At 40.1% G+C, this 25,379-nt stretch overlaps 1 protein-coding gene across 3 annotated transcripts in view; it reads right to left on the minus strand.

Annotated features, from left to right (window-relative positions):
- Window positions 1-1,544: 1,544 nt before the first annotated feature.
- TNFAIP8 (TNF alpha induced protein 8) overlaps window positions 1,545-25,379 on the minus strand; it is a 122,757-nt gene continuing 98,922 nt past the window's right edge. For all 3 annotated transcript variants that reach the window (XM_032156594.2, XM_032156592.2, XM_032156593.2), the window contains exon 2: window positions 1,545-3,335. In XM_032156594.2, coding sequence (XP_032012485.1) covers window positions 2,770-3,335 — 566 coding nt within the window. In that variant the 3' untranslated portion in view covers window positions 1,545-2,769. The remainder of the gene's footprint in view (window positions 3,336-25,379) is intronic.

Genomic DNA, 25,379 nt, shown 5'->3' on the forward strand with positions numbered 1-25,379 from the left:
TTTATACCTATTCCGGCTGGGACACCTCAGGCACATGTGACCTCAGGAAATTCCTTAACTTCTCTTCCCCTAGTTTCCTTATGTATAAAATGGTGAGGACTGTGGAAGGAATTAAATGAGTTAATGTGCCCGGCACATAATACAAACTACTCTGTGTTAGTTGTCCATTAGTATTATCATCCACTTAACACATCCACTCATAATTTTTGCAGAGAAGCCACCAGCACAAAATAAAATCAATTACAACACAATTTTTTTTTCAAAATGTGAACAGATACTATTTTATAAAAAGGTTCATAGGACCCCCAAATTAGTATTAACTTGGCTCAGATTTATCTACCCTAAGCACATGGGGATTCTTCCCAGCTCCCACGCTCCTTGCCACCCTAAATGCTGGAGGGGAGTCCTGTTGTATTAGAAATGAACTTGCTAATCACGGCTTTGGACCTGATCCTTCCAAGGCATGCTTTTCAGGCACAGCACTGTTAGGGAGATGAGTCCCCTCCAGAAAATGCTGAGAAATGGTAGCAAACAAGATTCCCTCCTTCGGTCTACTCCTCACTGCCTTCCCTCTGTGGGAGATGAAGCATTGCTCCCCCCATCCCATGCATATTTGATTGCTAGCCTGCTGGCACAACTCTATGATCCAGTGTGTCCAGAGAGATCCAGATTTCTCCCTCCATACGTTTTCTCTCTCTGGTTGGTCCTGTCTATAGCTAGAGATGAGGAAGAAGCATGCACTGACTGCCCAGGGCCTTCGTTTCCCATACCTCTGCTGTGTGAGATCTGGAGAACAGAACACATCCAGTCAGTAGCTCACACCCCCCATCACCTTCTCAGCGTTCACATGTGAGGAAAACAGCTGGTCAAGGAAGGCTGCTGAATTCCATTTATAAGCCAATTAGCAAGTTATGAAGCTAGAAGGGTCATTTCTGTAGTCACTATGTTATTGTTACAGCATATACTGATCACCTACTGGCTCTAGGAAGTGAGAATCATACTTTCAGTTCAAATCTTAGTGTCAGGATTTAGTATCAAACAGGAAGAAACTCTACACCTTTGCTGCTTGTCTTAGCCAAGCAAATGAGGGTGTCAGAGAAACTGACCACCCTCTCTAGGCTGAAATGGGTAAGAGATCTCAACTTCTGGAATTTTTAGTTGTGGAACCTTTCCTGGTAAACTATTATTTTAATGTCAATATTCTGGGAGGCAGGCAAATTTAAGGCAAGAGAGTACACTAAATCATAGACACAGTGGCTCACACCTGTAATCCCAACACTTTGGGAGGCCGAGGCAGGCAGATCACTTGTGGTCAGGAGTTCAAGACCAGCCTGGGAAACATGGTGAAACCCCATCTGGACTAAAAACACAAAAATTAGCCGGGTGTGGTGGTGCATGCCTGTAATCCCATCTACTTGGGAGGCAGATGCAGGAGAATCGCTTGAACCCAGGAGGCAGAGGTTGCAGTGAGCCAAAATCGTGCCACTGCATTCTAGCCTAGATGACAGAAAAAAAAAAAAAAAAAAAAAAAAAAAAAACATAGACACAGTGACAATGGAAATATTTATTGCTGGTGGCTGGGTCTGTCATTTCATTTCCTAGAGGACATAGCTGGCCAGCAGATTTTCATTTCTTTTTTACAAAATAAACAAATGCCCACTTCATTATTTACACACAGAAAATTATATAGAAATACCACACAAACTGCTTGAAATGCAAATTTTTTTGTTTACTCATCAAAGTAAAAAATAACAAAAATCTTATCAGTTAAATAAAAAAGTGACATTCTTTATCAAACCTTCTTAAACGCTGAAATGCACTCATTTTTATGCTCATGTTCTTTAGCAATATCATTTCTCCACTTTTGCCCCTCATTCCCCTAAATTGTTTCAATGAGTTCATCTGTAAAAATGAAGATTGTTACCTTTCTTAATGCTACTTACTTTTTATTATCTCAATATCAAGACCTAGATTTTTTTGTCTCTTACATGTGAAATGGATGTAAAAAATGGAAAATTCATCAGCACATTTTAAGACAACATAAAAGAAGCCCTAAGCAAGCATTTCAAGGCAATGACACACCATTACATTTCTGAAAAATTTAAGTATCATTGGTACTTAAAAGAACTCAATTCCAGAAGCATATTCTTATATTGGACATTATTCATAATAGCTAATATAGTTCATTTCCACCCTACTGATTTCAGATAAGCCGTGTTTTTTTTCCCCAAGGGTTGACTACTTCAGACTTAAATCCTGAATGTCAACGACTCAATCTTTAACAAAACACTCAGCTGTAGACATGAAAACTGAATTGTTTCAAAAAGAGCAATGATAGCAAAAGAAAGTTCTTGGCATTTTAAGAAAAGTACATACACATAGCAATAAATCAAAGTAAATCAAAATACATAGCTTTGTACATGTTAGAAATATCCAATGTGCCACCAACACAACAAATGCCCTATTAAAAAGTCCTCATGTCTGGAGACATCTGTATTTTTCTTTGTATAACTACATTTGCATTACCCAACCACATATCCCTCCCATGGTCTGTTACCCGTTAGGAAGCTTTTAACCAGAATTTTTGGCAATATGCTTTTCTTCAAATAAAACAAGCCTTCAAATAAATCATTATGTCTGACAACTGATTTGGGCAAAGTCTTTCTGAAATATGTGTAATCTTTAGAAAATTCTTCTTTTTTCCTTCATAAATCAGCAGTGCTCCATCTTCAAATTAATCATGATCAGTCACAATCTTAACTCATGTGCTCATATGTTTTCTTCATCCAACATTTTGTTGATACCATCACATAGTTTTTGTAAGTGGGGTTTAAAATTCCCAAAAGGATTATACAAGGCAGCCAAAAATTCACAATCTGAAAAATGATCAAAGACATTATTAACCCGTCCGTGTGACTTGGCAGTGAGGTGACGCTGAATGATTTGGTGCAGCATCTCTCTGCATTCATTTAACAGCCTGGATAACACATTCCGGTCAAAGGTATAATCCACCTGATGGAAACTGACCACGGTCATAGCAAGTTGATGAACTTTCTTCTTAAATTTCTCCATCAATGCTAGCTCATCTTGATTAAACTGATTATTCCTATAAAGAATGGCCAGCTTGATGACTGTCTTGATGAGGTTCTTGATGATCTTCTCTGCCTCCTTCTTGCTTTGGGTGTACTCCCTGGTCACTCTGTAGAGCTCATCCAGCACCTCACTACTCGTGTCGTCTATTAAGGTGGTGGCAATGGATTTGGACACCATTTTACCCAAGATCTTCTTTTGTGCCTGAACGGCCAGGTTTTTGGAATTAAAGACATCTGTGGCCACTAAAAAAAAAAAAAGAGGAAAAGAATTAACAATTAGTAAATATCAGAAAGTGACGCGAACTAAAAACAGATATTTGGGAGCACTTTTTTTCCTCATTTTCCCACCATTTGTGGTTTGTCTTACATCTACTGACATTAGTCTCTGTTCAGAAAAGAACTTTTGGCTGGGTAGAGTGGCTCACGCCTGTAATCCCAACACTGTGGGAGGCCGAGGTGGGCGGCCCACTTGAGACCAAGAGTTTGAGACCAGCCTGGCCTACATGGGCGTGGTGGCAGGTGCCTATAATCCCAGCTACTCAGGAGGCTGAGGCAGAAGAATCGCTTGAACCCAGGAGGCAGAGGTTGCAGTGAGCTGAGATTGCTCCACTGCACTCCAGCCTGGGTGACACAGCGAGAGTCTGTCTCAAAACAAAAAAAAATACAAAATCAACTCTACACCTGTCATCTGGGCAACAGCAACCAGAAGCGATTTAAAAGAAATTCATTTAAATGGAAGAAGAAGAAATGGCAAAGCCATAACATTGAGTAAAATGGCAGATTAAGCAAATCAAAAGGAAAGCCTTGTTTTATAATCCGGTTGCAAAAAGTCAAATTACCCAAGACATTGGCCAATGCCTACCAACCTGGCTGTCCTAAGCACCTTGAATTTCAACCTCCAGAAGTCGAGTGCTGGAAAGAAGTGCTCCTTGGAGAGCTTATTATCACTTGCTATTTCTGATGAACAGCCATTGTTCATTTTACATTTTTATACATTTTGGAGAAATAACCTTTTTCATGAGCTAATGAAATGTGCTACATGAAAAATATACTTTGAAAAAGCTGTTGCTTAGAGTTTACTTTTGGAATTATAACTTCTGACAGATGTTTACAATATACATAATAATGGCTATACATATCAAATATTAAAGACACACTATATGTAATCTTCCTAGCTTAGAGCTGGTCAAGTGAAAATGCTCAATAAATGTTTATTCTCCAAACCAAGTTTACCTTTTTTCTACCACAATTTTCCCCACTCCATGCATGTAGCAATCTTTTTTTTTTTGGAGACGGAGTTTCACTCTTTTTGCCCAGGCTGGAGTGCAATGGCGTGATCTTGGCTCACTGCAACCTCCACCTCCCGGGTTCATGTGATTCTCACAACTCAGTCTCCAGAGTAGCTGGGATTACAGGCGCCCTCCAACATGCCCGGCTAATTTTGTATTTTCAGTAGAGACGAGGTTTCACCATGGTGGCCAGGCTGGTCTTGAACTCCTGGCCTCAGGTGATTCGCCCACCTCGGCCTCCCAAAGTGCTGGGATTACAGGCGTGAGCCACGGCACCTGGCCCATTTCTCCCGCTTCTCCTAAGGCTTAAGAACGGCAATTCTTTGGGTGTCTACTCCATCTCTGAGTTGTGCGGCAACTGTTCTCTCCATCTATGCCAGTATTTAAGCCTAGGCCTGGGTATCAGAAAGCAGTCATTTGGTAATGAAAGACAAAAAGTTTAAAAATACAGATACATACAAATGAGTCAAGGCATCGGTGATTATATAAGATTATTTCTAGTTTGGATAAGCTAGCATCATTAGGAAGCAAAAAGGCAGCCGCTTCAAAATCCAGACTGGGAAGACATATAAGAAGAGTGACTCCCTTAATCCAGAACTGTCATGTTGGATTTAAAATTGCGGAAAGTGGGGGTGTGGTGGCTCACACCTGCAATCCCAGCACATTGGCAGGCCAAGGTAGTGAGAGGATCACTTGAGCCCAGGAGTTTACCACCAGCCTGGGCAACACAGCAAAACCTCATTGCAACAAAAAACTACAAAGAAAAAAAAAATTAGCCAGGTGTGGCGGTGTGCACCTGTAGTCCCAGTTACTAGGGAGGTGGAGATGGGAGAATAATCTGAGCCTGGGAAGTCGAGGCTGCAGTAAGCAGTGATTGCACTACTGCACTCCAGCCTCGGAAACAGATTGAGACCCTGTCTCAGAAAAAATTAAATTAAAATCAAATAAAATTGAGGAAAAGAAGAATCACATTAGATTTGAAATTTGGACCAAAGCAGTTCATGGTATATAGTAGAGGTAACTGCAAAATGGTTCCTTATGACCCGAACATCATTTAGAAATATACAGTGCCATACATGCACTCAAAGAATGTCTTGATTGAATGAGGAAGGGTCCCCCCACAAATGTCGAAATTTAAACTTCTGAAATATGAACTGAAACTGCAGAAGAACTAAAATACATTTTGAAAAAGAGAAGGAAAGTGAAAATGTGTGAGAAATGGCCAACTTTATATAGAAGTTTCCATCATTTAATGTTTTATGTTTTTATCATTTAAGCAGAAGTCTGTTTCTATTCCTATTCTTCAATGATTTGCAAAACAGTATAAAGATTAATTTATTCTGAAGAATTTATGTCAAAAGAAATGGCATCTACGTAGCTAACAGTATCACATTAAAACCAGGGACCGTATTTCATCTTAGAATTCCTGATATAGACCTCGAAAAAAATCAATAAACTTGATTTATCTAGGGATACCCAACCATTTTCAGCTACTCAGCAAATAACTAGGATTTCAGTAATATATTTCATATAAAGTTGAAATGTTACTGTGTTTTTAATGTTTTAGAACATGGCACAGTCTACAAATATCTTACCTGGGATTTACAACAAGCCTATCAGTTGGACGTACTTTATGTTGTGAAATATTGAAACCAGAGGGAGAGGTATTCATAAGATTTCTCATTTATCCAAGGCTGGACTTTCATGTTTGCACCTCTTCTCAGCTACTTTTCTGATTAAATCTCAATATCCCATTTAACTTCAAACATGGAAAACAAAAACTCTATGATACAGCACTTCAACTTCCTGCAACAGAGTGTGTAAAAGGCAAATCTACTGCCAACTAAGCAAGATCATTCCCCATATACTGGTAATCAAGTATGAATCAAGATAGAGAAGTTGATCTCTGAGGCTTTCGTATTTGTCCTAGAGGAACTTCAAACCCCGCTCCAGAAACACAGCAGCTGTGTCACACTTTCCTTTCATTCTTTGGGTTATTCCAGTGAAGTCGTCTTTTTAAATGAGGTTGAAGCTCCTTGTCCCCCTCCACCATCTGAAGCTCTTTCTCCTGCTCCACCAAGAAGACACGCATGAGTAGATTTATTTTCCAGCATTAGAGAAAGCTTTTTTGGAGCCAACTGGGGCTTGTGGCTGAGAGTCGTTGGCCAGGGATGTGTGGTCTGTGCTCATGAAGTATGTTTCTTTTTCTTGCAAATTAACTGCTGGTTAGCCATTCCTGTTCAGGCTCATTTTCAGTTCCACATGCGCTACCAGATCCCTTAAAAGTCTGGTGTATCTCACAGCTAGTCCTGGACCAAGTTTTTCGCCTTCAGTCTATCCTCACCCCTGTGTGATCTCATCCACTCCCACGGCTTCAGATCCCACCTATGTGCCGATGACTCCCATAGCTATAACTCAGCCTTGACCTCTTTTCCGGACTCATTTTGTAAGTGCATTCAAGATTTTTCTTTTCCTTGGCTATTTTGCAGGCATCTCAAATGTATTATATGCAAAACTGATCTTTGATTCTCTCCCGCCTCCCTACTAAGTGCTCCTCTTTCACTCTTTATGATCTCAATTAATAGCATCCCTTCCAACCTTTTGCTCAAATCAGAGACCTGGGGATCATCCACCAGACCATTCTCTCCCTCACCCAGTACATTACTAAGTTCTTTCCATTCCACCTTCCTCCTGCATTTCTCTGAATTCTATTCATTTCCCTCCATCTCCATGGACAGCAGCCTAATCCAAACCCCTTTCCATCTCTTTTCACATACCAGCCAGAGTTTCAAGAAATGAAATTTGCAAATGGGGCCAGGCGCAGTGGCTCACACCTGTAATCCCAGCACTTCAGGAGGATAAGGTGGGAGGATCACTTGAGCCCAGGAGTTCGAGACCAGCCTGGGCAACATAGCAAGACCCTGTCTCTACAAAAAAACTTAAAAAAAATTTAGCTGGGCATGTAGTCCTATTTACTCAGGAGGCTGACGTGGGAGGACTGTCTGAGCCCAGGAGTTCAAGGCTACAGAGCTGCAGTGAGCTATAATCACGCCACTGTACTCCAGCCTGGGCGACACAGCAAGACCCTGTCTCAAAACAAAAAAAGATACTTCACTTAAGTTCTTTGCTAACTATCACACCTCCTTGTTCCTTAAATCCTCATCATTTGCCTACATTTTTATTGTCTGCCTCTCCCTACTAGGATTTAAACTCTGAGAGCAAAGATTCTGTGTATCATGTTCACTGTGTCATCTTGCAGGCCCAGAGCGTGGCTGGTCCAGAAGCAGAAATCCATTTCCCCCATCTCATCCACAATATACTTAAATACTTCCCTATGAAAACATGTTGGCCTGTAAAATGAGAGTTGTAAATACATTAGTGGGTGTTTTTGTTTGTTGTAGTAAAAGGTAGAGAAACAGGTGTTTTACCTCACTAAACATGTGGTTTTTCTTCCCTCTAAGGGCGCTCCACAGTATGATTTCTCTTACTGTCATCAACCAGTTCTTTTAAAGAGGAGAGATTTGTTGTGCACAATGGGAAAATATCCAAGGACAATAATGCAAATATTTGGAGTAAAAGCAAGGTGTAGTTCTGACTTGAACCGTAGCAAGAGATTAAACACAGGCGCACCTCTACTTCTGGCTGGATCTATGTTTAGACATGTGCCAGAGGGATAGACCTAAGGCATGTCCTGGGAAGCAACTAAGATGTAAACAGGGGCCGGGGGCAGTGGCTTACGCTTGTAATCCCAGCACTTTGGGAGGCCGAGGCGGGCGGATCACGAGGTCAGGGGATTGAGACCACAGTGAAACCCCATCTCTACTAAAAACACAAAAAATTAGCCGGGCGTGGTGGCGGGCGCCTGTAGTCCCAGCTACTCGGAGAGGCTGAGGCAGGAGAATGGCGTGAACCCGGGAGGCGGAGCTTGCAGTGAGCCGAGATCCCACCACTGCACTCCAGCCTGGGCGACAAAGCGAGACTCCGTCTCCCCAAAAAAAAAAAAAAAGATGTAAACAAGAGATGTTCCCCAAGGAGAAAGAGCTGAAAATATTCATTCAGTTTTTTGCCTCTTAAGATGAATTCACTTGTGTTTGGAAACAGACATATAAATTGTTCATTAATGAAGAATAATGCTGTATTTAAAAAAACGTACAAAGCATTACCACCACATTAAAACTGTTTAAAATTGTTTTCTAGAAATAGGGTGTAAATGTTATTTTACATTACTTATCTTACCTCCCTCCCTCTCTGTCTCTGTATCTCCTCCCTTGGCCATTTCAGCAACATTTGCTGTAAGGCAAAGTGATATTTAGGGAATTCTGGCTTTAGCATCAAAATTATAAAGTTAGAGATAAATATGGTAAAAATATACTGACCCAAATATGCAAGAAAAAATGTGCTCAGAAGGAAAAAAGAGAAAAGTCTTTGATATTAATGAATACCTATAGTTTAATGAAAATTAACAAAAATGCCCCATAACATAACTACTCCCACTAAGAATTTTCTATTACAGTAAAGTACTCAAATCATTTTCTTTACAGTCTTACCAGTAAATGCATAATTTTTTCCCCTCAAATCTATTATACTTGGGACTCTTTAACGGTGATGACAACAGATGTACATACACTGCAAATTCTTGCCTAGTTAAAATTCAATCCAGGGGTCCAATATTAGGAAGGATAGAAAAGATAATAATTTGGAAAGCATGTCTGGCTGTTGTCTGTTAATAAACTTCTTTAAATAAATATATAAAACCTTAGCTCTTTTGCATCTAAATAATTCTAAATCTAATGGGACTTAGTAAAAAGTCAGCTTTGGTGATAAGAAAGTGGCCAGAACGAACCACAAACCCTGTCATAAGAAGTCAGCAGGCTAAGAGTTGACCTCCCTACATGGAGATTTGGCAGTGCTCCCGAGAAAAGCAACAAATGCTCGGAGTGGCTAGTGATGTGTCAGTGTCACCAGCTTTCGTACTCAAAATCCCAAAGTCAGAAATTCAACAGCATAGAGAAGAAACAACAGAAGGAAAGAGAGAGGGAGAAGGAAGGAATGAAGGAAAGAGGGAGGGAGAGAAGGAGGGAGGGAGCCCCAGTAGAAGCAGCACAGATATGATCTAAAGGGGGCTGCCCTGGAAGGTCAGAAGCAACGACCATGGCAGCAAACTGGAGGCAATCTTATCATCCAGAGAGAGAAGACAAGTGCCAGGCACCTTAATCCCAAAATTGGCCTTATGCCACACAGATGGAGGCTGTCACATAGAACATAGTCTTGGGAGAATCAATACATCTGAAGTCCTTAACCTGATATGGAATGCACATTTTGGGGTATATGCACATCCCCCCAAGTGGTTAAGAACCAGTGACAGGCACCGTCACAGTGGCAAGCTAAGTCATTCACCCTGTGTCTTATACTGCAGAAAAATACATGCTAACGTTAAAAGGCAACATAGTAAAGAAGACATGTCAGAGAAAATGGTGACTTTGAAATGCTCCTCCCCTGCAAAAACAAAAACAAAAAACACTGGGTTCTTTTGAAGGGAGTATCGGGAATTGTCTAACACACTCTTCCAGATTCCCTTTATTGTCCTTTGCTTGGCTATTTTATTACTCTGTAAATTGTAGAAAACTGATAGTATTGCAAATGGCTCTTCTACATACAGAAGCAAATAAAATGTGTCCAGTGGAGCTGCAGTTGATTCCTGATTTTCTTGTTTGCCTGCTCTTAAGATTCTCCTTTGAACCAAATGTAAAAGCTTACTGGTTCCCTCATTAATAAATGAGTTAAGTAAAACCTTCAATATGTGCAATTTGTATTTATATGAGAGTCATGAGTTTATCCTCTTAAAAAACATACCCTGTAACACATATTAGAATGTTTTCCACCAAAAACATTTTTTTAAAAAATATTGCAGTATGAACCTTTAATGTACTAGTGTTCTTTTTCTGTGGCAACTTATTTCTCCAGGGTCCTGGAAAACTAGAGTATACTTATAAAAGTCCAAATACTCTGTAGCTAATGGTTCCACGAACTGCCACACTGCTCAGGGATATTACTGAGACTCGGCTTCCTCATCTGTAAGATGAGTACAATGATCCCCACTTTTTGGAGTTGTTCCAGAGATAAATGGACATGGACCACACAGATGTGTTTCACACAATCCCTGCCACAGAAGAGCCTTCTTCATAGGTTAAAGAACACAACAAATTAAACTTCAAATACACTCTGATGCTCTTTAGTACAGAATCACATTTGGTCAAAATTAATTCCTTCTGGTAATATCATGAACTGAGAAATGCAAAATGTCAGATGGCTGGGTGAAAACAGAGACCTCACATAGTTCTGTTAATAAGGAATTACATTTTCTCTTTCATAATGACATTTAAAATATATAACATATTAAAAACTTTCTTTAGAAGGGAATTTCTCTTTTTTAAAGTGCTTACTTTCTTGTTAGCAATAGATTTGGTACTACGAGGACTCTGATAGTTAAAATAGGGGTATTCTGCCTAGAGAAAACTGGCCTATCATGAACAGAATGAGAGCCTACTACAAGATAAGAGAAGCCTAGTCAACATCCATGAAAAGCTGTGCAACAGCAGCAAGATGCAAAGGTGATGGGCCAAAAATAAAGCCAAAGTGAAAACCCACAGTTAAAGCCACAGGGGCTGACAAGGTCACTTCAGAAGTCACAGCACCCTTACGCAGTTTCCGAAGCCTCCCAGAGAACCAGAAACCCAACAGCAGAGCGTGAAGCCAAGTAAGAACAGCATGGACGGAAACAAAAGGCTCAAAGTCAAGAGTCCCAGGTTGTAAACTTGGGTGCAATTTAATTTATTTGAAACACAGTTTTCTCATCTTCTGCACTGGAGGTCATTTCAAGTTGGTGTGGCTTAAATGAGATTTAATGACTTGTAAATCTAAAAAGATGCAGCAGTATACTAGGCTATTTCTCCTTACATCCCCTATTTGCCAAATTCATGTACAGGAAAAATTATGCCTTGAAGAAAACAGGATGAAGCCTTTCCCTCTGTGATATCAGGCTTTAATTCTGGAATCTCTTCATCGTGATTTTGAGTTCAACTGTGTATCTTTTATTCCTGTGGCTTAGTTTTGTGACGATTTTGAAAATGTCATTTCCTGAGTTTCAACTCCTCTAACTTTGTATCAGACCCCATCTCTGCTCTTTTTCTATCAATTTGCCCCAGGAATCATATGATACTTTCTTTATGGCATAAACTCTGACAAAATATCCTTGCTGCTTCTAGGTTTCTGATACCAGGAACGGAAGAAAGTTTGGTGATGTTAGTATAAGGCAGTATGGCTGGACCTCAAAGACTGTCAGTCTCAAAAATATTAGGATAGAGGTTATGGGAAATGAATTTTGTGGTTCCCCAAAGTCAGAGCCAGAGGTTTATATCCACAAGACTCATTGGTTGCCCTAGGCAATAACGATTACAGTGATAACAATAATAACAGCAGACCCCATTTTTTGAATTTGTACTACATTATCCCTGGAACCGCCTAGAACTTGTGTTATCTTATTTTTTTATTTTTTTTTATTTTTTTAAAATGGAGTTTCGTTCTTTTGCCCAGGCTGGAGTGAAGTGGCACAATCTCGGCTCAATGCAAACTCCACTCCCCGGCTTCAAGCGATTCTCCTGCCTCAGTCTCCCAAGTAGCTGGGATTATAGGCACATGCCACCACGCCCAGCTAATTTTTGTATTTTTAGTAGAGATGGGGTTTTTCCATGTTTGTCAGGCTGGTCTTGAACTCCTGACTTCAGGTGATCCACCCGCCTTGGTCTCCCAAAGTGCTAGGAATACAGGCGTGAGCCACCGTGCCGGGCTGCGTTATCTTACTGAAGCTTTACGGCAACCCTAGGAAGGAGGTTATTATTATAATCATTTCACAAATTAGGTGACTGAGGCCCAGAGAAATTAAGTTACTATCTCAAGGTCATATAGTAAGTGGCAGAGATTAACTTGAACTCAGATATGTCCAACTCTAAGCCGTTACATTATAATACATGAGCTTAAGAAAAGCTTCTTCTTGAAAGTATAGGAAGATCTAATATGTCTAGCTAAGTGAAGTAAGATGAAAGAAAAGAAAGGGACCAGGTCTCCCTGCAGGGAAGAAACAGACCATAAGGAAGATCAACCCAGCTGGGCTTGAAATAGCTTCCAGGGAAGAACCTGAGCAGTTTATAAACATTTTAAAATATAACCTAAAATGACAATATACTTACATTGTTCAAAAGTCAGAATATATAGAATGGAAAAGCTCTTTCTCATCTTTGCCACCCACTGCAGTTCTGACCCTCAACCCTTGCCCTTGCTTCCAAGAGACAACTTAGATTTGTTTTTTTCTCCCTGCATAACTAAGCAAACACATGAATAGATACTGAGCAGTGCAAAGAAGTCTTGGAGGCTTGCGATTCTTAAGAAATGCAACATTTGAGTGATAAAAGAATATAAACTGTATATGTGTCCATAATTCCACATAAAACTATGACATAAAATGGTAAAATGCTGGAGAAATATGGGCTATGACCTTTGTTCCCACACACACTATCAGTAAGAGCCCTTCAATAAGTGATGAGAAGGTAGCAAGTATGTAAAGTAGGTCTTTATTTAATGGTTGGGGGCAGGTATTATGATTAGAGTGATTAGATAATTTATCATCCAAAGGGAATACTTTTGGAAACAGTGCTGTTAGTAATTACACCATGACAACAGATCTGTGACTGACCCAGAATGTAAGTGGTCACCCTATTTAAGACTAAATAAGAAAGCATCGAAAATAAGGATTTACCTAAATATACAAGACCTGAGAAATTTCTTGGGAACCGCCCAAGGGCATTAGCTAGCTTCTCTTACAAACTAGGTTAAAAAAACAAAAACCCTAATTCTTCAATAAGCTAAAGGAGTCTTATGGGGGAAAAACTATCTCTAGTTAAATAAGTTTGGGAAACAATGTACACAAAGGTCCCCTTTGGAGATGCACAAAATGCTTTAATAACACTAAAGGCTTTGAGGATTAGTGCAATAAAGAACCACTTTAACTTTGCTTACCCAAGTTTTGCAAATTAATTTCACAAAGGATACCACAACAGATTTGTAGGATAAAGTCAGTGAAAATAATTGGCTAACAAATGAACTAGGGTTCTTGGTATTCCTCTGGAATGAATTCACAATTATCAGATGCAAATAGGGGAGTACAAGACAGGCAGTCAGGTAAACCCAGGCATTATGGTAATTGCAAGCACCGGCTCTAGAGTCAGACTGGGTCGGGGCCTTGCCCTGCTACTGAGTGCCCAGGTACCTGAAGCAAATTATCTAACCTCTCTATGCCCCAGTTTCCTCATCTGCAAATGGGACTACCAAGAGGATTAAATGAAAGTAACCCATATAAAGTGCTTAGAACAGCACCAAATATAAAATAATTGGGTCAACTGATGTAAGCAATTATTATCATCATTATTATTATTATCATTATGGTAGATACTGTAAACGTTCTGCTGGTATAGGATGCCACAGGTCTTATGATCAGGTCTTGGGAAAGGAGTATGGGGAAAAGAGAGAACATAAACCCAAAGACCTGAGTCAGTCAACAAAAACTTTTGTTGAGTGTGTATAATGTATAAGATACTGTGGTTTCAAAGATAAATAACACTATCCCTCCTCTCCACTCAGACTCCCAGGGACTGGTCCGGGGATAGATGAGTACACTGCTAGGCAGAACGCACCATAAATTGTGTAAGGGAACATGTAAAAATGCAATGGTAGCAAAGAGGGGAAACATTAGTTTTTGCTGATGGGGTGATACAGGGAGGTTAGGTTTGAGGGAAGTTTCACAAAAGGAGATTGACCTCGAAGAAAAAGAAGATTCTGCCTTATAGAAATAAATATGATTGTATTCCAGAGCACATCTGTGGAACTCCTACTGGCCAATTAGGAATTAAAAAATTTTGTTCATCAGTGTACCTGTATGTCAGAAACCTAAGGATGTATGTGTGTCATATGGATTTTAGAAAAAATTGAAACATTATATATAGCTTGTTAAGACCCAGGAAATACTACAAAGGTACTCCGTTTTTTGTTTGGTGTTTTTTTTTAATTTTTTTTGAGATGGAGTCTCGCAGGCTGGAGTACAATGGTGTGATCTTGGCTCAGTGCAACCTCCACCTCCCAGGTTCAGGCGATTCTCCTGCCTCAGCCTTCCAAGTAGCTGGGACTACAGGTGCCCGGCTAATTTTGTATTTTTAGTAGAGATGGGGTTTCACCATATTGGCCACCCTGTCCCTGGTAAAACTCCTCTGGCCAAAGTGCCACCCTTATTGGAAGTATAACCAAGAAATCTTGCCCAGGACCCTGGGACTGCTCACAGGAGTGGACCTTCTTACTACATCCTAGGAAAAGGTGACAGGGGAATGGCCTCTATACTGTGGTATATAGTCTCCATACTCTGTTATTTTTATTTTCATTTTTTATTTTTTGAGACAGGGTCTTGCTCTGTCACCCAAGCTAGAGTGCAGTGGTGTGATCACGGCTCAATGCAGCCTCAACTTCCTGGGCTCAGGTAATCCTCTCACCTCAGCCTCCTGAGCAACTGGAACTACAGGCACACCACCATGCTTGGCTAATTTTTTGTATTTTTTGGGTAGAGACAGGGTTTCAACATGTTGTCTAGGATGGTCTTGAACCCCTGAGCTCAAGCATCTACCATCCTTTTCCTCTCAAAGTGCTGGGATTACAGGCGTGAACCATGGCACCCAGCCAATACTTGGTTTTCAAGAAGGCTTTGTTTAGCAGGGAGAGGATAGATATAGCAGGTATCTGAGGAAGAATTCTTAGTGTCATGGGCCATCCACCACAGAAGTGCCTGAGGCCTCTTAGAAATGGCTAAACCAACTGAATCAGAATCTCCAGGATTGCAGTCTGAGAGCCAGCATTTGTAGGAAGCACCCTACGTGATTCTGATATACAGTAAAGTTAGAACACGCCTGCTCTGAGCTGTACTCCTAGAATGCTGTACTTAAAATTTTCAGACATACTCTGGCTATAAAGGCATGCTGTGAGTAGCCTATGAACAGATTTAATTCCCTCTCAAGATTTTTTTTCACAAAAATACAGATGTCAGCTTGTGCAAGGAATCCAGATAAAATGTTTTCTAAACAGAGCTTACTATATTAAACATTTAAAAAAATTTGCTAAAGTATCCAAGAGAATAGAAAAGTTAGTCCATTCTAGATTATACTGTAAACCAAAGTTTGAACAGAGCCTAACTCTACCACTAGGCTACAAAATGGGTTTGAAATTAAATTAAAATATCCTACAATTGTTTATACAAAACTGAACTTAGTGAACTATCCTTTGTCTTTTTAAATTAAATGAATCTTCCTGATTTGTTATGTTGAATTAGGATACATTAGTCTTTCTAAAGACTTTTCAATTAAGCTGGATTTATTTACATATTTTCTTGAAGACATGAAACCTTTCCACTGTTGATATAATCCAATCATCTACCAGAATGTAGAGGAATATCCTCTAAACAGCTCTGTGATTTTCTACACTTTTCCATCCCTAAATTCTTCCATCCTGCCAGAGGCCCTGACTATTGATGAATATTTATATTCATGCAGGGCTTAGAAAACCAGTAACATTTTAAAATCCAGCACACTAGAGTGAAGTTACTGAACCAGACCCGCGGCTGGCATCAATGGTCAACACACCCTTTCTGGTTTCATCAGGTTGCCCCTGGCCACATAACAAAGACAAGAAAACTTACAGTTGATTTTTATATAGCACTCTACAGTTTGCAAGATATTTTCACTAACACTTTCAAATGTGTTCTGGTTTGGTCCTGTTATTACTTAACCCTGGGGAACCCAGATAAAGAGAAGTGAGGCTCAGAAGTCAAGTGACTTATCTAAGGGTACATAAATAGTGGCAGAGCTGAGGCCCATTACTTCTTACTATAGCACACAGCTGCTCTATAAGAAAAGTGAAATTAGGATAATGTTCATTGTTTATAAATTGCCTACCAAATGCCATGAGGCTGCTGGCCAGCTGCAGAATCCCACTTCTTAGAGCCTGCCTGCTCCCCCAGATAAAGCAAATCCTCGAACTAAAAAGAAGGAGCACAGGCCGGCCACAGTGGCTCATGCCTATAATCCCAGCACTTTGGGAGGCCGAGGTGGACATGAAGTCAGCAGTTTGAGACCAGCCTGGCCAACATGGAGAGACCCCATCTCTACTAAAAATACAAAAAAATTACCCAGGTGTTGTGGTGTATGCCTGTGGTCCCAGCTACTCAAGAGGCTGGGCTGGGAGGATTGCTCAAGCCTGGGAGGTTGAGGTTGCAGTGAGCTCAGATCACGCCACTCCACTCCAACCTGAGTGACAGATGAGACCCTGTCTCAAATCAAATCAAATAAAAATAAAACAAATAAAATAAAATGAAGGAGCACAGGTCAAACACATCAGGGAACAGAAACTAAAGAAAAGCTGTATATCTGCCTTCACCTTCCCGCTCCATCCCTGCCTGAAAGAGTGCTATTGATCCTGTAAAGCTCAATGTAAATGCCGCCCCTTCCAAAAGGCTTTTCCAAATCCAATGGCCAGAATAAATCTCTCCTAACCTGCTTTTCCGTCTTGTGAGCAAGTTAAATTCCTCTCTTATCTATTTAGGATCCTTGACAAGTAGGGTACAGGTACACGCCTTTTCAAGTCTGTATTCTTCAAAGTGCTTAACACATGCCCTCCAGCTAGCATGGGGTGCACTAAACCCTATGCTCTAATCTGCCTCCATGGAACCCTTCACTCTCTTTTACAGCAATTCATGAAGGTGTATCAGGAAATCAACTTCTTCTATTTAGAGCTTAATAAATGAATTTATTTGTACTCCATGAATAAACACATAACCCTAAATATGAACACAAACTATCTTTGGTTTTATTTATTTTTAAAAGACAATGTCTCACTCTGTCACCCAGGTTAGAGTGCAGTAGCGAGATCGTAACTCACTGCAACCTCGAACTCCTGGGCTCAAGAGATCCTCCACCTTAGCCTCCTGAGTAGCCAGGATTACAGGCGCACACCACCATGCCAGGATCTCTTTGTAGAGATGAGTTATCACTATGTTGGCCAGGCTGGTCTCAAACTCCTGGGCTCAAGTGATCCTCCTGTCTCAGCCCCCCAAAGCACTGGGATTACAGGCGTGAACCACTCCGCCCAGCCACTTTTTGCTTTAAAGGGGAGGAACCTGTGTAAAAGAAATGAGTTTTCATTTTTTTAATCTATTGCTTTTCTTCTCTGACCTTTGCCAAAACATACAGAATAACCAGCTACTTTTGTTTGGAGAAGTGACCATATTTAGTTAACTCAATCCTTACAGCAAATGTTCTGGAATCTTCCATGCAAAGATCCCACACCCATCTGTTTGAATATTTTAGGAGCAGTAACCTCTTGGCCTTGGCTAGGGCATCTCTCAAATATGCATCTTGGCACAACCTCTCAACATTCTTGTCACAATTTTTCCTCAATAACTGTATCCAAATGTTCTTAGTCAAGCATTTTATAGCCATGTTAATGTCGGGAGGCTAGATCCAGTTAAAGGTAAGCAAAGAGTAAGACGGAATTTGCTAGGCTTTAATGTAAACCATCTCATTTTAAATATCAAGACACTCTGAAGCTCTGAAATTCTAGGAAAAAAAACCCAGAGTTCTATAAAAGCAGTGTTGCTCACCACCAGCACAGCATTTATGTTCTCTGTGAAGTGGTTGTTACCCCTCTTTCTAACCTTTCCTCTCTGCATGCTCAGGCATCCCTTTTTTATTTAGATCAGGATGCCTTGCAGAAGTTGTAACCTGGATATCATATTACTTGGCCCATCCAGGATTGTATTTTAGGATTAGTGGTCCATGTTAGAAAATTGGGAAATTTAGCCTCAACATGTGTGTGTCTGATTTTCTTTGAACAATCAGATCTGACCAAATGGACCCACGTTCTCATATGACAACAATGGATTTGAGCTAAATTATGGCTGCCTCCTTTAGAAGACAACCCTTTCCAGCTTACCACGTCTCTCCTGGCCATCTACACATTTCTGTTCATTTCCTGGGTTCTGCAGGCACTTGCGTAGGTAATCACTGCCTTACAGAAATAAATGTGATAATATTTCAATGGAACAACTCCTACTGGGTAGTCAGGAATTAAAAATCTGGCCCAGCAGTGTACCTGTATGTTGGAAACTGAGGGGCATATGTGGGGTCTATGGATTTGTGAAATAATTTAAACACAACTTATGTGAGGTTCTAAGGAGGGGTTTGCAATGTGAAGTGGTGGGAAGGTTAAGAGTGATCATGGTTTGTTTTCATAACACTTGTTCACAGACTTCATGAAGCTACATTTGAGTACCAAAATCTCCTTATTTCTATAGAATGTGTCAACTAAGTCACAGAGCAGTGGTAAATTTGCCAAATTTATAATGATCCCAGGAGAAAACTGAACTTGGATTCTCCATACCAGTTTGGAGCTCTACACAGTCAAGAGCCTTATGGCAGAAAAACTTTCCGCCATTCATTCCCTCATTCTTTCTCCAACAAATTTTTATTTTTTATTTTTTTTTTACTTCTTATTTAATTATTTATTTGAGACAGGGTCTCACTCTGTTGCCCAGGCTGGAGTGCAATGTCACTCTGACCTCCTAAGCTCAAGTGATCCTTTCACCTCAGCCTCCTGAGTAGCTGGGACCACATGTGCATGCCACTATGCTTGGTTAATCTTTGAATTTTCTGGTAGAGACAGGATCTCACTGCATTGCCCAGGCTGGTCTCAAACTCCTGGCCTCAAGCAATCCTCCTGTCTTGGCCTCCCAAAGTGCTGGATTACTGGATGAGCCACCACGCCCGGCCTCATTCAACACATCTTTATTAAGCAACTGTTGTCTGCCAGGCAAAGTGCCTACTCTCAGGAAGCACAGATTCTAGAAGGACACTAATATATAAAAAAACAAACAAACATATACAAATATGTCAAGCAGCAATATAGGCTAAAAGAAAAATGAAATGTGTGTATGGGAGGGGGAACTATGTTATTTTATCTAGGGTACTTGATGTACTTGGGGAAGGCCTTTCTGAAAAGGTGACATTTGAGCAGAGGCATGAAGGAATCAAGGGGGAGCTGTCTTGAGCTGGTGAAGTCTCCCACAGTCCCTCCCAAATATCACCTTCCAAATATCAGGAAGTCCTCATTGACCATCCCATTCAGAAATGCTCTATCCTGTCTCTAATTGCTGTTGGAAACTGCTTATCATACTTTTGTTTCCACACTCCCTGAAAATAAATCCTAGTGATTGCTTACAATTTATTGTTTATTCCTTGCGATAAATGCCCAATTCATCTTTAATATGTATCTGCTGGATTAAAAGCATTCTCAGGTTGTTTCTGGGGAAGCAGAAAGAACTGGGGGGGCGGGAAGGGAATGAATACTGATTTTTATAAAACAACCAAAATAAGAGGCTACAAATAAACAACATTAGATTTCATTATATTTCAAATACTCTTACATACAAAATAAATATTCCAAAGCAGTCCTTTTGAAAAAGTTTATTTTTGCCGGGTGCAGTGGCTCACACCTGTAATCCCAGCACTTTGGGAGGCTGAGGCGGGCGGTCATCACCTGAGGTGATCGAGAGCAGTTCGAGACCAGCCTGGCCAGCATGGCGAAACCCCATCTCTACTAAAAATACAAAAATTAGCCAGCTGTGGTGGCGCATGCCTGTAATCCTAGCTACTCAGGAGGCTGAGGTGGGAGAATCTCTTGAACCCGGGACAGGGAGGGTGCAGTGAGCCGAGACTGCACCATTGCACTCCAGCCTGGGCAAGAGAGCAAGACTCCGTCTCAAAAAAAATAGCTAAAAAAAAAAAAAAGAAAAAGAAAAAGTTTATATATTTTTTCATTTTAATTTCAGTGCTCTTTGGGTGGAAAGTGTTTATTCTAAATGGGTCATTTCATTGCTAAAGACAGGCATCATCTGATAACATTTGGAACTGGTAAAAACTACTGAATAACCCACACTTTGAAAAATAATAATTGTTTTTGGTACAAATGTTGGTTCAAGGTTTTAAAAAAGGCATATTCTTTAGGTTTCAGTCATAAGAAAAAGGCAGAAACTCTACCTTTCTTTGCTAGTTTGCTACAAAAGAAAAAAAGCTGAAGATTAACTAAGGATATAATCCTTACTTTAAGATCCTAAATTGTACATTTTGCCTTTATTGAAACTGGCAAACTTAAAATTATATTTAGAATTTAATATAGCCTCCCAAAAGTTATAAAGACAAATTGTTTTATTAAAATAATTATAATCCTTTGATGTTGATGACATATACTTGCTATATTAAACTCATTTTTCACTTGAAGAAAATAACTAACAAGATCATTATGGTCGTTCCCTGGTAAGAATTGAAAAACGTTTTCCAAAATATACGAACTTGCCGTCTTGAAGATGAATTACTTCTCTAATGGTTAATATCTGGGTAAAATAAACTTTGGCAAGTAACATAACACAACCAATCAATTTTGTAAGTAGTTGCAAAATAAAATAAATTTCTTCTCTAAAATACTTGAGCAGCCCCCACCTTTTGTAGCTGTGTCTTCTCACCCACTCACTCATTACTCTAGAAGAAAGGCCACCACTCCACATCTCACCATTTCTATCATGGGTCCTATTTTAAGAGATGGAAGAAGCCATGCAGACCACAAGAAGAAAAACAGAGGCCTAGAGGTTAATGTAGGGATCACAACATGACCCCCATTAATTCCCCATCACTTGCTTCTCTGTGGAAAGGTGCTTTCTGTTGGGATTATGAAAAGCAGTAAATAGCAATTCCTCCATTTGAAACAAAGCTTACAAACTTTTGGCAGGCAACATGTTTTGGCTGGGCCCTCATAGTGTTTTTTTTCTTTTTCTAATTAAGATAAAATTCATATCACACAAAATTCACCACTGTAAGCATTTAAAAAATCTACAGTTCAGTGGTTTTTACTATATTCACAATGTTGTGCAACTATTACCACTATCTAACTCCAGGATGTGTCCATCACCCCCAAAACTGGCCCACAAAATGTTCTATTTCTGTAATTAGTTAAAAAAAAAAAAAACACTTGTAGAAGTTGGGAACTTTCAATAAAAATTCACATTTCTGGCTTCTCAGAAAACAATCTGACCTGGCAATACTGAGGGAGGAAAGTAGGAAACACAGGGTCCTCTCCAATTAGCCCCCTGGCCATTCCAGCACTTGCGTAATTTCCTGGCTCCTATAGGGATATGCCCTAGCTACACCACATTGAAATGATCAGGGGCTCAAACCATTCTGAATCACGTTGCAGAGAGCCTTGAGTGTAACATTCAAAGAGCTACAGCCCTCTGTTCCCTGCGCTGGCAAGCAAGCTGAGCTAGAAGGCGTCCAACTCTAACTCTTCAACAGGACCCCCTGGGCTTCTGCCAACTTCTTACTCACCTTCCTCTCAAAATGTTACCTTCTCCATCCCAGGATCTTTGCTGGAATCTCTCTTCCCCTGAAAAGTCATGCTGTGTCTACGTGAGGAACATCCTAACCCACTTGCCTTGTTTTCTATTTACTATTGGTACAGGTTGAGCACCTCAAATTTGAAAATCCGAAATCCAAAGCACCCCAAAATTGGAAAGTTTTTGAGAGCTGATATGGCATTCACTAAAACAAAATGCTCACTGGAGCATTTCAAAGATTTCAGATTTTCGGATATAGGATGCTCAACCGTAAGTATAACGCAAATATTCCAAAATCTGAAAAAAAAAAAAAAAAAAAAAAAATCCAAAATCTGAAACACTTCAGTCCCAAGCATTTTGGATAAGGGATACTCTACCTGTATCTTACTTTAACTTATGGTTACTTAATGTATTTGTATTAAAAAAAACTAATTCACATAAAAGGAAACCCTATATACTATGTGAATGGAAACTGATACTCCCCTAAATATATCATTAAAAATCATTAAAAAACATTTAAAACCATAAGAAATAATTCAATGAGAAAAAAACACCAATACTATTAGTTTCTAGCCAGATATTGTTGCCTGCCAAAGGCTATGAATCCCCATCTACCTACATGGCACAAAAAGAGGTAAGCTGGTGTGAGGTGGCAGAGATCACATAGCCCAAAACACAGGCATTCTCCGTGAATGATGTCAAGGATTCCAAAGACACTGAAAAGGAACTAATTTTCTCGTGATATGATTGAAGAGGATTTAACACTATGCCTGGGACCTCCTAAAATCAGTCACTGTACTACCAGTGGCATACGTACCATATTTGGGAAACAACCACACATCCAGTCTTCCAAAGCTTCATGCCAATCCCTTCCGTCTCAACAGTTCTGCCTCAAAGATCTCAGCCACAGACAGCCCTTCTGAAACCTCTCTAATCCCCATGTAATATGTACTTTCTTGTAGGCATGTTAACTCCTCTAGACTGAAAACTAAACAACAGCAACAGGTCTTCCACATTGCATACTCCTCCTCTGATGACGGTCCAGTATTAACTTAGCCCTAGTCACTTTCCCGTTGTATGCCTGTCTTGACATCCCAGTGAGGAAAGTTTTGAAGTGACTTTTTAAAAATTCCAAAAAAGCTTCTAAATGAACTGAATGAAAAAATGTCTTAGTAGATGAAGTGCCTAACATAGGGAAAATATCTGCATCTCTCCACTCTCTCTTATATTTTGGGGTAAGAGTAATTTTACTATTGGGAAGTCATTCTTGGTGTACTAACAAGAGCTATCCCACACAGGGCAGTTTTTATCTTATAGAAAAGTCAGTGTGACCAGCAGGCTGTTGAAAAGGGGTTGGGTATGGATTTTAGGCTTTGTGTCTGGGGTGGATGAAGGGGCTGAGTGCCTTCTGTAATGACTTCAGGTGTCATACATGCCCAAGAAGAATCCATTCACACTACCAAGGTCAGCATGGTAGAGATACAGGACAAAGATCATAAAAAATAAACGCAGTGTTAACTAACATACTTTATTATTTATTTTATTTTATTTTTGAGATGGAGTCTCAATCTTTCGCCTAGGCTGGATTGCAGTGGCGCCATCTTGGCTCACTGCAACCTCTGCCTCCAAGGTTCAAGCGATTCTCCTGCCTCAGCCTCCCGAGTAGCTGGGATTACAGGTGCGCACCACCATGCCTGGCTAATTTTAGTATATTTTAGGAAAGATGGGGTTTCACCATGTTGACCAGTCCAGTCTCGAACTCCTGCCCTCAGATGATCCTCCTGCCTCGGCTTCCCAAAGTGCTGGGATTACAGGCATAGGCCACAGTGCCTGGCCACTAACATAATTTTAAAAAAATATGTTAAGATACAATTTATGATGGTCAACTTGTATTTTTATGGTATGTGCGCTACTTTTTCTAAAAGATTGGAGCATTTATAAAATCTGCACACATAGTGGTGTCCATTTTACAAAGCTAGGAATTTATTTTACTTAGTCAAATGATTAGCAAGGTTTACGGTCATGTCTTTGTTCTTGGAAAATATTATATTATTGATCATATCTAGCTGTTATTTTATATAAGTTCTTATAAATAATAAACTCTAAAACATCATTTCTATGAAGAAAGACAACTTATTTTATTGAAATTTTCTTCTTGATATGATTTCTAGTATTCTTTTTTTTTTTTGAGACAGGGTCTCACTCTGTTGCTAAGCTGGAGTGAAGTGGTATGATCTCAGCTCACCACAACCTCTGTCTTCCAGGCTTAGGTGATCCACCTCAGCCTTCTGAGTAGCTAGTACTACAGGTGTGCCACCACAGCTGGCTAATTTTTAAAATTTTTCTTTTGTGGAGCTGGGTTTTTCTTTTTTTTTTTTTTTTTATTGAGACAGAGTCTTACTCTGTCACCCAGGCTGGAGTGCCGTGGCGCGATCTCGGCTCACTGCAAACTTCGCCTCCCGGGTTCACGCCATTCTCCTGCCTCAGCCTCCTGAGTAGCTGGGACTATAGGCGCCTGCCACCACGCCCGGATAATTTTTCGTATTTTTAGCAGAGACGGGGTTTCACTGTATTAGCCAGGATGGTCTAGATCTCCTGACTTTGTGGTCCGCCCGCCTCGGCCTCCCAAAGTGCTGGGATTACAGGCGTGAGCCACCACGACCGGCCGAGATGGGGTTTTGCCATGTTGCTCAGGCTGGTCTCGAACTCTTGGACTCACGTAATCCATCCACGTCGGCCTCCTAAAGTGCTAGGATTACAGGCGTGAGCCACCACACCCAGCTGATTTCTAGTATTCTCACTGCTACAAAAGGCAGAAAGTATCTTAGGAAAATAATACTGAATTTATCTCTCAGATGTTAGACAATGTATATTATAAAAAGTACATGCTTAGGGAAAAAAATGAATCAAGTCTTTTGACTGTGTAATTTGATTCATTTTCCAAATCTGAAAATTAAATCTACCCTAACTGGAGAGTTTCCCCTTGAACTAGTATCCTGTTAATTGTTTAATTTATGCCATCCAGTCTGGCAGTTATGCTTTGAAAAGAATGGTGAGGGCAGTTAATGGACTTGCCAAAAAGGAAGGTCTTTTTCTATCACATTTTCAGCATTCATCTTTAATGTTTTTTGCTGGTTTCGGAATAAAGGAAACAGATGCTACTGCTGGACAAGAAATGCAGTGTCATACAGTATTTTTAAGCTGTCAGCAGTACAGTTAGTCTTTATATAGGCAATGAACAAGTGCTTCTCTGTACCTTTATTTCCTTGAGACATACAAATACACAAATGCCAGACTCCACCCACATTCCAATGCAGGGTATATTCTATAGCAAATACTCAAAATGAATGCTGTCATATCTTCCTTGTTAATCAATCAAAATGAAATATTTTTTCACTACATCTACAGAATAAAATAAAACCATTTATGCTACCTCACCAAAATTTAGAATCCATGTTTGAACAAATG

This window comes from Hylobates moloch, unplaced genomic scaffold (genome assembly GCF_009828535.3).
Source record: "Hylobates moloch isolate HMO894 unplaced genomic scaffold, HMol_V3 SCAFFOLD_6, whole genome shotgun sequence".
NCBI lineage: Eukaryota > Metazoa > Chordata > Mammalia > Primates > Hylobatidae > Hylobates > Hylobates moloch.